General features: G+C 41.7%; 1 protein-coding gene across 1 annotated transcript in view; it reads left to right on the top strand.

The window, feature by feature from the left end:
• usp4 (ubiquitin specific peptidase 4 (proto-oncogene)) overlaps positions 1 to 11,817 on the top strand; it is a gene marked incomplete at its 5' end in the record, with an annotated part of 30,235 nt that extends 18,418 nt beyond the window's left edge. Inside the window, 9 exons of the mRNA XM_083972355.1 lie at positions 254 to 436; positions 1,063 to 1,367; positions 2,626 to 2,865; positions 3,700 to 3,770; positions 4,427 to 4,542; positions 5,512 to 5,661; positions 9,184 to 9,287; positions 9,966 to 10,054; positions 11,247 to 11,817. Coding sequence (XP_083828481.1) covers positions 254 to 436; positions 1,063 to 1,367; positions 2,626 to 2,865; positions 3,700 to 3,770; positions 4,427 to 4,542; positions 5,512 to 5,661; positions 9,184 to 9,287; positions 9,966 to 10,054; positions 11,247 to 11,459 — 1,471 coding nt within the window. The 3' untranslated portion in view covers positions 11,460 to 11,817. The remainder of the gene's footprint in view (positions 1 to 253; positions 437 to 1,062; positions 1,368 to 2,625; positions 2,866 to 3,699; positions 3,771 to 4,426; positions 4,543 to 5,511; positions 5,662 to 9,183; positions 9,288 to 9,965; positions 10,055 to 11,246) is intronic.
• Between the last annotated feature and the right edge of the window lie 1,017 nt (positions 11,818 to 12,834).

Genomic DNA, 12,834 nt, shown 5'->3' with positions numbered 1-12,834 from the left:
TACTGTATTTAAATTACATACCATGTCCTTTATTTCTTTGATTTCCCCAACCCCGGCGGCTACTCTGGTAAAGCTTGGCGTGCGTGTGTTAACACAGAAAGTGGCGTGTGACGACACTCATAACCCCTATACCGTTTCCGGAGCACCAAGACAACAGCATAGAATCCCACCAGCAGCGAGAACCCCCCTGGTGGTCGCTTACAGTGTGTGTTTTTAATGTGTTTAACGTGTTTGTGTGTGTGTGTGTTTGCAGGTATGAGGTCCAGGAGGAGGACAGCGAGAGGATGAACCTACCTGTTTATTTCAGGGAGCGCCACTCCAAACACGCGGGAAGCTCCACCAGCACCATGCTGTTTGGTCAGCCTTTACTCATCACCGTGCCCAGACACAACCTCATCGCCGACGTCCTGTACGACACCATTCTGGAGAGGATCGGGTGAGGAGCCGCCCTGTTTCTAACCCTCTAACCCTCACTCACCTCTTATTAAAACTACAATTACAAAGAACTTTTAAAGGGACAACGAGGAGTTTTGTTAAAGCTAAGTGTTTCCACACTACATTTATGAGCCTCCGCACCGTGAAATTCTTTGACCGGTGCAAGACAGACTCATGTTTTCATTCATCAAGAATTAAAGTCAGAGGTTGGAAGACGATCACATACCGTCGTAGTTCCCACCATAAACGGAGATTCGGCGGCGTTATTCTCATGACTCGCCACGAAACCGAAAGTAAAGAAACGCTGGTCGGCTCGCCCAGCATTTCCACCACCACTAATAATAACAAAATAACCATAGAGACAAAACCATAGATTTATCTAAAATGGACCATTAACAAGTGGTAACGTAGATTCATCCACATTCATATCAGACTTCTTTATAACCAAATAGAAACTCCTCATTGTCCCTTTAAATGAATCTCAGGACAGGAAACTTAGAGCAGTGATGTGAAAATGAAAACTTATAACCACAGATCTTCACTTCTCCATGTGAGTTCTCTCTTGTTGGTTTGATGTTGCTGACAGTTGACTCATCTCTTCCTCCTCCTCCTCCTCTTCCTCTGTAGGCGCTATGTGAAACACTCCCAGAGCCCCAGCAGTGACAGCAGAGCTTCGGCATCGGCCTCGGCTTCGTCTTCGGCCTCAGCATCAGCCTCAGCGTCAGCGTCAGCTTCAGCCTCAGCTTCGGCTTCAGCTTCGGCTTCGGCCTCCTTCGCCAGCTGCAGCAAGGCTCCTGAATGTTCCACGTCGTCCGGTCTGGGCGGCTGCGGCAGTCCGCTGTCGGACGGAGCGTCGTGCAGCGCCAGCGCTAGCTCCAGCAACGGCAGCAACCACTCAGGAACCTGCAACGAAACCAACGGGCTGTACGACGGTGAGCGTCTCAGTCTCGTCTCAGTCTCTACTCATCACTATGATAGAATAATATGTAATTCACTATGATATAAATAATATATAATGATTAGGGCTGGGACGATATGCTTTTCTCCCGATTCGATTTTTTGGATGGCGATTCGATTTAAATTGCGATTCTCGATATTGCAGATTTTCTAGATTTTTAGTCTTTAGCATTTTTAAACATTTATCTGCACACAGATACTGTAGGAGCCTATAAATTAACATACTCCATTATAAAGTGAACTTAAACCCTTTTCAAAACCTGTACTCTCTGTATGTAAAAAAGGAGAACAAATGCACATTGCACAATATATAAAAAAAAAAAAATCAATTAAAAAATCGTCAAAAAAGATATTGCGGTATTTATGTGAATCGATTTTTTCTCCCACCCCTCATAATGATAATATATAACAATAGAGGGTATGCACGTGACGTCATGGTACTCGGAGGTCAAAGTTTAAAATTAAGCAAAGTAACGGGCGATTTCCTCCGAGCCCATACAAGTCTGATATGAAATTGCAGTGAAATGACATTGCACATGTCAGCTGAAAATATTTGGGAGCCGTCTTGTCTGAAGCCCACCCTCGAGCTTTTTTGACGCTTTGGAAGCTTTTGGTGTGAACGCACAGTAACTTTGACCGAGTTACATTCAAGAACGTGTTTTCAATGATGGAAAGTAAAGTCACTCGAGCTGTAATTTTTTTTGATCGATGAGCTGTGTTTACAGTTTCATGTGTCATAGTTATGATGGTTAGACAGATAAATTAGTCCTCTAACACAATAACACATCCTGCAGTTTGACTTGTTAGAGTTTTTCAGTATAGAAGCAGCTCAGATTTAAATGTCGGGAATCACTGTCAGGACCAAAGTAAGAGCTGTAATTTCATCCCTCTGCACATTAACAATAAACTTGTCTTGTCACTCTGCCGGTGCCGCGGTCACACTGTGTGTGTTACAGGACTGATTAAAAAATACAACATAAACAGTGTGACTGTATCGGACATGGAGATACTGAAGGAGGAGGGCAGACACCAGTGGTTAGCTTTAGTTTCTGTTTACTTTACTTTATACATAATTTGAGCAGTTTTATAGTCCACAAGATCATGAAATTTTAAGATCTGTAGGTTTATGAAAAAAAAATTTGTGTGAGTCTCGATGATCAGCCCTGTTGATTATCCTTATTGCTCTCTTTTGTAATATGAAAATTGGTGATGAGATGTTGTGTTTGTGTGCAGGTGAGGAGGAGGCCATGGACCACCAGGTGAGTCCTGAGCCAGAGAACGGTCAGTCAGAGGAGGAGGAGGAGGAGGCGTCCGACCTGGAGAACGGCTCTAAAGGAGACGCAGCAAAGCACTGCTCCTCCTCCTCCTCCTCCTCCTCTCCAGCCAAACTCTTCACCTTCAGCATCGTCAACTCCTACGGGACGGCCAACATCAGCCCGCTGCCTTGTGACGGAAACGTGCTCAAACTGAACCGTGAGTCAAATTATCCGTTTATTCCCCCTCACTGTTTGAATCTCTGCTGCAAAAACTCAAAGTCTTTCCAAGAATATTTGTCTTATTTCTTGTCAAAATGTCTCAATTTTAGTCCAAACTAACCTCTTTCCACTTAAAATAAGACTCATCACCTAAAAATTTACTTGTTTTTAGATATTTTTTACTTGTTACAAACTAATTTTCAATTGAAATAAGTAGAAAAAACAAAAATCTTCGCACATCTATTTCTTTGGCAGGTGCGTCGGAGGGTGACAATTAAGTCCAAATAGGAAAAAGAAGAGTTCCCGCACACATTGCCAACTTGCAGAATTTATTGTATTGCAACGTGCTAGACCTTTTTCAAGCAGCTCGATACTTTTACAATCCTACGAAGCAAATGTTTGCTTGAAAAAGGTCTAGCACCGAAACGTTGCAATACAATACATTCTGCAAGTTGGCAATGTGTGCGGGAACTCTTCTTTTTCTAATTGAAATAAGTAGAAAAATCTGCCAGTGAAAGCAAGTTTTTTGTGCTTGTAATAAGAAAGAAAAACTTGCTCCACTGTCAGATTTTTTTTTCTACTTATTTCAAGTGAAAATCTGCTTGAAAGAAGTGAAAAGTGTCTAAAAACAAGCTACTTTTAATGTGATGAGTCTTATTTTAAGTAGAATGAGATTAGTTTTGACTAGAAATGAGACATTTTGACTAGAAATAAGACAAATATTCTTGGTAAGATGTTGAGTTTTTGCAGTGTGCAGCTTCTCTGTGCTGACTCCTCTTCTTGACTCCTCCTCCTCCTCCTCCTCCTCCTCCTCCTCCTCCTCCGTCTGCAGCTCACTCCACCGTGGCCATCGACTGGGACTCGGAGTCCAAGAAGCTGTGTTACGACGAGCAGGAAGCAGAGGTCAGTGGGTTGATGTTCATCGATGTCTGTCTGCTGCCGACAGGAAGTTCACACACACGCACGCACTGTGTTTATTATTCAAATATTTTTATTGGCTTTTTATACTGCAAATACATACAACACAGTCAACAAGGCTGCAAACCGCAGTCACAATATACATGAAAAATAGAGCAACAGTAACAACATAAACGTACACGTATAAAATGAAAAATTTATAAAAAAATAAATATAATGACATCGATAACCGAAAGTAAACATAAAGCGTACAGATTTAAACCTGTTACAGAGATTGTGAGTCAATTAAGTAGTAGTAGTCTCAGTGTCCCTAGCTGGGAACTCCAGATTAAAGTAGTTCAAAAACGGCTGCCAGACATTGTAAAATCTCTGGGTTGATCCCCTGATTGAGTGTTTCAATTTCTCAAGTTTCAAATGCGCCATTACATCCCCCACCACCCAGCGCCTGTGCGTGGGAGGCCTAACTGATTTCCAGTTACACAACATAAGGCGCCTAGCTAGTAGGGATGAGAAGGCGATGGCATCCGACTGTGCCCTAGATATCGCCACCTCAGCAGGGGCCACACCAAACAATGCCACGCCCACGCACGGTGTTTGAATAAATATCTGTGTTATAATCTTGTTGTTGTTGCCGTTGCCAGGCCTACGAGAAGCACGACAGCATGCTGCAGCCGCAGAAGAAGAAGGCCACGGTGGCTCTGAGGGAATGCATCGAGCTCTTCACCACCATGGAGACGCTGGGAGAACACGACCCATGGTGAGGATCAGTCCGGTCCGGTTCAGTCCGGTCTCCACGAGGCTTCAATTCCAGTAGTCGAGACCAAAACCAGTCAATTTCCACGATTCTCGATACTTTTTCAATACCGCGATTTAAAAAGAAAAAACAAGAAACCATGTGCTTCTACATTCATTAGGCTACTTTATACACAAAAAAAACAGTTTCACATCACACTATCTTGTATTTAAAGGGATAGTTCAACATTTTGGCAAATTGGCCCATCACCATAATCCCTATAGTCTTAGCAGTAGGTTAGTTACCTTTAATTGTCGGTGCAAGCTATTTTTAGAACGGCGGAGCAGAGCCGTGAGCTGCTCAGAGCTACGCTACGGAGGCTCATTATGGGATTTCTTGGTTTCCCTCATCAACCTCATCAAATACACAATCCAACAACTCCACAACGCTCTGGTGGACAAGTTGTGAGCTGCACATTCACCACGCTATGAGATAATAACACAACGTTACCACACAGAGTTGTTTTAGAGGGAAATACAGAGACTGATGATGAAAAACAAAACAACTCATGTTGCACTGAAATAAAGGAATACAAACAACTTTTTATTTGAGTAACACCATAAACAAGCCAACACTATATGTCAACACTAAACTAGTTCCATTTGATGGATCAAAATGTGTTAAATTTTCAAATTGATTAAATAAAATAAAATGTATTTCCCAAGTAGAAGGCAAACAAACGCTGCAAATTTTTACCAAGATATAAAGTAACAAAAGAGAAAAATCTGACTCCACCCACATGTTTTATTTATCTCAGTAGCCGCTTCCTTCCTGTATGACTGGACCAAATAAAATAATAATAAAGATACATGGAAGTGATTAGACATCAATTAATTTATGTTAAAATTAAACATTTTTTTTGTATGCATGATGAAATGTAAAAGATGCAGTTGTATTGTTTCTTCCATGTGTCTGACGTGTGTCTCTCTGCAGGTATTGTCCCACCTGTAAGAAACACCAACAGGCCACTAAGAAGTTTGACTTGTGGTCGCTGCCTCGGCTGCTGGTCGTCCACCTGAAGCGTTTCTCCTACAACCGCTGCTGGAGAGACAAGCTGGACACCGTGGTCGACTTCCCCATCAGGTACGGCGCTAATAAGCCCCGCCCCCTCACCTGGGTCATAGACTCACACAGCTGCAGAGTCATCAGGGCTTATTTTAAATTTATTTATTAGTTTCTTTTTATTTTCACAGGATCATTCACAACAATCCACCGTTCTCGTCCATTCAGCTGTAAACTACAACTGAATCACGTAGCATAGTAATATATAGATATGAATGATTGGTCCTCCCTCAATAATATAAAAGGTGAAATTTATAAAATACAATATTAAGAACTGAACTCCCTAGAACAGGAATGCTGGGGTGCACATTTGTGATACTAAAAAAACACATATACAAAAGGTTTTAAAAGGGAGAAAGGATGTAAAACATGGGATTAGAGAAACGATGTGACATGATGATCCATCTTTTCAAAAACAGTCCTTGTTGAAGTCTTTTGGCACAATTATTGTGCCGTAATTCTTTCTGTCTTAAAAATGTCCTAAATGATGTCGATCCACTCGTCCACCGCAGGTTTTTCTAGTTTTAGCCACTTCCTCGTTATGGCTTTCCTACGTGGCAACATTTAGGAGTTCTACCCTCAGAAAATGTCTCCTCCAATGACAAATATTTATTTCAGATTCTAAGTATAATGATACTTTAATAACACACACACATATGCGCCAACAGGGCACAAGACACACAACACAACATGACATGACAAAGGGAGGATTTAGGCTTTAAGTCAGACAGCAGAGTCAACATAACCATCATACATAAAAACCTAAAGATGCTGCTGTTGGAAATAAGGAAACACATTTTCTATTAAAGGGTTTGATCTTTTATCTTAGACATAACTGAGACATTTTTGACCAGTTTGTCCTAAAAAAATATCAGTTTGGTTCGTTAGTTTGAATGCAATTCTCTCCATCACACTTAACTTTGCTTTTATTAGTTTATTTTCACAGGGACAGAGCACATTAACTGACCTTACTGTAAATGTGCCAGTATTAGTTTTCACTGTCAACCTGTAACAAAACAACATGTACAACAGCAGAGATATGAAACAACAGACCTTTATTACATTGGACTGGAAATAAAAACACATACAGCTCTGGAAAAAATCAAGAAACCACTCCCAAAATGATCAGTTTCTCTGGTTTTACTATTTATAGGTATGTGTTTGGGTAAAATTCAAAATGTTTTTGTTTTATTCTATCAACTACCGACAACATTTCTCCCAAAATTGAATTTTTTTTTTGTCATTTAGAGCTTTTATTGGCTGAAAATGACTCTGAAAAGACTTGATATTTTTGTTATTTAGACTAGTTTAGTCATTTTCAGCCAATAAAAGTAAAATAAAAATACGGTAATTGAATTTTACTCAAACACATACCTATAAATAGTAAAACCAGAGAAACTGATCATTTTGGGAGTGGTCTCTTCATTTTTTCCAGAGCTGTACATGTAGCTACCGTGTATCATTACACATGATTAATCTTCCTGGTCATGTTGCTGCTCAGTGTGAGGATGTGTGGACACTAGAGGGAGCTGTGGAGCGACACACACACTCAACAAACTGGTTTAAAGTTGTGAATGAGGAAATAATTCTAAAGAGAACAATCAGCCCTGTGTCTCCTCCGTGTCTCCTCACCCCGAGGCCGTAGAGATAAAAGCTGCAGCTCGTCTCAGTCTCAGTGAGTTCAGGGTGTGAATCATAAACCAGATCTGATCTGAACTTTCCTGTGTGTCGTAAAAAAGCAGAAGTTGCGTCAGAACCAACGGCCGCTTGGCTCAGACTTGGCACCGCACGTTAAAACCTGTGAGGAACTTGATCCATGAGAAACCAGGAAGCACAGAAACATTTATGAAGTGTGTGAGTGTGTGTGAGAACAGGCTGACTCATCCTGCTCTGTGACTCTGAAGGAATCCACTGTTTATATCTGTTTATATTCTCTCTCTCTCTGTGTTTGTGTAGTGTACAGTGTGTATTTATTACGGGTGCAATGAATCAAAAAACTCACTGATCGGATCGTTTTTCGGATCAGTGCAAAAAAAAAGACTTGTCTTTCGTTTATTATGTAAAACGCTTGTTAAATTAAAATATAGAAATGCAACTTAAAGTGCATAATACTCACTGTGATTCCCTTCTGTGATGCTAAATTTACTCTGTGGGCCCAGTGCTGCCTCATTCACTGCATTTATTTGGTTTTTAGCTTTATCAGTTGCAGTGTTGGGCACGTTACTTTAAAAAAGTAATTAGTTACTAGTTAGTTACCTTCCCCAAAAAGTAACTGAGTTAGTAACGGAGTTAATTACCAGGAAAGGTACAGTAACGATAGCGTTTTTTTTAAATAAAATGCTCAAATATGTCAAATGACTTGGACTTCTCTCCCTAACTGCTGTAGCTATCACTCCACCATCAGTTGTTTGGATCAGTGGTGTGTGGCAGAGAGATGTAGTGATAAACGGCTTTTTTCCAAACGGTTGATGAACTGAAAATAATGTGTATAACGTAGGCTACACTGAAGGAGGAACTAAAGCCCTATTCGCACGGGATTAGTTTTACCTGGGGACGTCTGGTGATTTGTAAATGACCCCCCCATGTCTGTGTTTCTTGCGGTGCATTCACACGGGATAAGTTAAGTCTGTATTTTTACTTGAATGCACCTAAAATTGTGTCAAAATTGCAGCTCATAATTTCCTGCCTCCATGTTTCAACCGGGGAAGAAGTAGAAAAAGGCGCAATTACTGAGATGCAGATTGGCACGGGACTAGTTTTACCACGGGACGTCAGTCTTTGGTGCTCGTAAAAGAGATTTTTTTTTATCTTAAGCAATTTGCCTGGTAAAATAAAGGTAAAATAAATTTGGTGAAATATAGCAGGTCATTTGCGGGGGAATTTTTACTTTACAAATTACTGACAACATGGCGCATTCGCACGGGATTAAGATCACAGACGTCCTCCGCAATTATTACATATTACCAGAGGTGCCCAGGTAAAACTAATCCTGTGCGAATAGGGTTTAAAGGGACAATGAGGAGTTTTGGAAAAGCGAAGTGTTTTCACACTACATTTATGAGCCTCCGCACCGTGAAATTCTTTGACCGGTGCAAGACAGACTCATGTTTTCATTCATCAAGAATTAAAGTCAGAGGTTGGAAGACGATCACATACCGTCGTAGTTCCCACCATAAACGGAGATTCGGCGGCGTTATTCTCATGACTCGCCACGAAACCGAAAGTAAAGAAACGCTGGTCGGCTCGCCCAGCATTTCCACCACCACTAATAATAATAAAATAACCATAGAGACAAAACCATAGATTTATCTAAAATGGACCATTAACAAGTGGTAACGGAGATTCATCCACATTAATATGAGACTTTTTTATAACCAAATAGAAACTCCTCGTTGTCCCTTTAAGCAAGATTTTTCCTGTGGCTATGCTACATTTTTACCTTAATTAAAAAGCTCTGGAGTAACTGTGATAGTTAACTACATGACTTGTGACTTGTTACACATTTATACATTCAACATTGTGGTATTTCTGTTGTTTTTCCAGGGATCTGAACATGTCTGAGTTTGTGTGCGACCCTAAAGCCGGGCCGTACGTCTACGACCTCATCGCTGTGTCGAACCACTACGGAGGGATGGGAGGAGGCCACTGTGAGTTCATTCTATATCTGTATCTGTATCTGTATCTCAACTTCACTCTGTTTCTGCTGCACCGGAAACTAACAGGAAGTCACAAACACACCACACACAGATACCAGATATTAATACCTTAGGGTTGTTTTTAACGTAGGTGGTTGTCACTAGTAACACACACACATACATATAAACAGGTGGCTGCTGTGATGGATTAAACTTTAATATGACAAAGTGCTTCACACTTCACGGTTCTGTTGGTTCATTCTTCTTTTATTTATGAGTATTGTATTGTATTGTATTTTATTAGCACATAAAATATGTATAAAACAGCATATTAAAAAAAGTGGAACAACAACAACAAAAAGACATACAAAGTATACAGTAGATAAAGCAAATGTGCCGGAGAAATCAAAAAAAAACCTAAGGGCTCGTCAAGTCAAGTGGTCCTCCAAAAGACAAACATTCAACATAAATTTAATTTACAGAATGAAAAAACAACATAAAACAATTAAAAAGAGAGAAAATAAATATTGTGTGAAAATTCAAGATAAACATTCAACATAAATTCAGTTTACAGTCATGTGAAAAACAACATAAAACAATTAGAAAAAGTTTGTCCGTTGTTGTTGTTGTTGTTGGTGAGCGTGGAGCAGCAGCTGTTGTAACTAACAACCACTTCCTCCTGTGGGACAGACACGGCCTACGGGAAGAACAAGGTGGACGGGAAGTGGTATTACTTTGATGACAGCAGCGTCTCTTCAGCCTCGGAAGACCAGATTGTGGTGAGTTGGAGAAGCTGGGGATGCATGTATGTATGGATGGATGGATGGATGGATGGATGGATGGATGGATGGATGGATAGACTAAGAATAAAGTGATGACAGTGCAACAAAAACAAAAGTAACTCAGGGTTCCCACACGTCCTGGAAAATGGATTACAATTTTTTTTTAAAGAATAGAAGCAAACTGGTTAAAGGTCAAATATAAGGTACAAGAACAACTTCTCCTCAGGATGAATGTGACTGGATGTGTGAGTGTTTGACGATTCAGTGGAACGAGTACACACCCTGATGACATCATCTGAGTTATAAATAGGGATGGGCATTTCGAATAATTTCCTAACCGAGTATCCTAACCTGGTGTTACCCGGGTAACCGATTACTGTAATAAAAACTAAAATGAGGTCATGTCTGACGGACAGAGCTCAGCCGGTGCATAAATGCTCTCTGTCCGTCAGACAGTCACATCACTGACACACAGCGTCGTCAGACTAAATATCAGGTGGATAATAAGAGTAGAGATGGAGTTGAAGATGCACATACGGGGCAGATGAGCATCTTTATGCCGCGGCCTCGGAGGAGAAAACCTTTTTTTTCTTTTCTTTTTTTTAATCATTAGTGGTGCTTATTTATTAGTCCACTACATGTTGGTGCCTTCGGTCCTCTCTGCCTCGCATCGTCTCAGGAAATAACTGAAGGTTTCAGGATGTTTGTAAACTGAAAGCAGCAGATTTTCTAACAGACTTGATGACACCTGTCGTCTCCGAGGGAACCACCACAGATTCTTGTAAAAGGTTTGAAAGTCCGAGGCTCGATCCAAAAACACCTTTACACAACAGAAAATCACGTTTCTTGATCCGAAACTGTTTAACACAACAAAAAGCTGAACCACGGCATGATGATGTAGTTTGATCCGACACTAGACTGTTGCTCTAACGAGACGTTTTTTTAATCCTAGGTTAACCGGATAATAAATTCATAACCGGATAGCAGACTGCCTACTTGGGTACCCGGGTACTCGGGTAACCGTGCACATCCCTAGTTATAAACCACTGTAGCTGCTCCATCAGCAGTGTGATGTTTAGATATGAAGCTCCTCTTCCTCTTCCTCCTCCTCTTCTCGGTGTCGGGTGTCTCTGTTTTCTCTGTTTTCTCTGGCGGTAACTCGATCCGTGTCCTTGTCGTCCCTCTGCAGACTAAAGCGGCCTACGTGCTGTTCTACCAGCGCAGAGACGAGGACAACGCCACGGCCACCACCACAGCCGCCACCGCTGGCGCCTCCTCCTCCTCCTCTAAACCTCAGGCCTCGGCCTCGCTGGGCGGAGCTCCCGAAGCCGCCGCTGCTTCAGCTGCTTCAGCTTCAGCAGCCGCCGCCGCCGCCGTCGACGACCACATGGACACAAACTGAGACAGAGAGAGAGAGAGAGAGAGAGAGAGAGAGAGAGAGAGAAGCCCTGGCGTTGAAGGGGACGCGCACTGAAACGCATCAAACAGCAAATAGAGACACTTGGACGCACACACACACAGATACTGAGACACACAGACACACACTGAGACACACACAGCTACTTTAGTGACAGAGACTCCACAGACCGAACATCATTAACCCCTTAACTCCCCTCGCCCCCTTCTGGTTTTATTTGACTGGTTTCTGTCTCGTACGTTTGAGCAACAGCCTCGTCACAAAGAGACTTCCTCCTGCAGCCGAGCAGCAGCCGAGCTACAAGTTAGAGGTTCTTCACACCCGTTAGAGGTTCTTCAGACCTGTTAGAGGTTCTTCAGACCTGTAGATCTACAAGTTAGAGGTTCTTCAGACCTGTTAGAGGTTCTTCAGACCTGTAGATCTACAGGTTAGAGGTTCTTCAGACCCGTTAGAGGTTCATCAGACCTGTTAGAGGTTCTTCAGACCTGTAGATCTACAAGTTAGAGGTTCTTCAGACCTGTTAGAGGTTCTTCAGACCTGTAGATCTACAGGTTAGAGGTTCTTCACACCCGTTAGAGGTTCTTCAGACCTGTTAGAGGTTCTTCAGACCTGTAGATCTACAAGTTAGAGGTTCTTCAGACCTGTTAGAGGTTCTTCAGACCTGTAGATCTACAGGTTAGAGGTTCTTCACACCCGTTAGAGGTTCTTCAGACCTGTTAGAGGTTCTTCAGACCTGTAGATCTACAAGTTAGAGGTTCATCAGACCCGTTAGAGGTTCTTCACACCTGTAGATCTACAAGTTAGAGGTTCTTCAGACCTGTTAGAGGTTCTTCAGACCTGTTAGAGGTTCTTCAGATCTGTAGCTCTGCAAGTTAGAGGTTCTTCAGACCTGTTAGAGGTTCTTCAGACCTGTAGATCTACAAGTTAGAGGTTCTTCAGACCTGTAGATCTACAAGTTAGAGGTTCTTCAGACCTGTTAGAGGTTCTTCAGACCTGTAGATCTACAGGTTAGAGGTTCTTCAGACCTGTTAGAGGTTCTTCACACCTGTAGATCTACAAGTTAGAGGTTCTTCACACCTGTTAGAGGTTCTTCAGACCTGTAGATCTACCAGTTAGAGGTTCTTCACACCTGTTAGAGGTTCTTCAGACCTGTAGATCTACAAGTTAGAGGTTCTTCACACCTGTAGATCTACAAGTTAGAGGTTCTTCACACCTGTTAGAGGTTCTTCAGACCTGTAGATCTACAAGTTAGAGGTTCTTCACACCTGTAGATCTACAAGTTAGAGGTTCTTCACACCTGTTAGAGGTTCTTCAGACCTGTAGATCTACAAGTTAGAGGTTCTTTTAGACCTGTTAGAGG

This window comes from Trachurus trachurus (genome assembly GCF_905171665.1).
Source record: "Trachurus trachurus genome assembly, chromosome: 5".
Lineage (NCBI taxonomy): Eukaryota > Metazoa > Chordata > Actinopteri > Carangiformes > Carangidae > Trachurus > Trachurus trachurus.
Note: the sequence above shows the minus strand (reverse complement) of the source record. Positions and strands in the feature narration are given on the sequence as shown.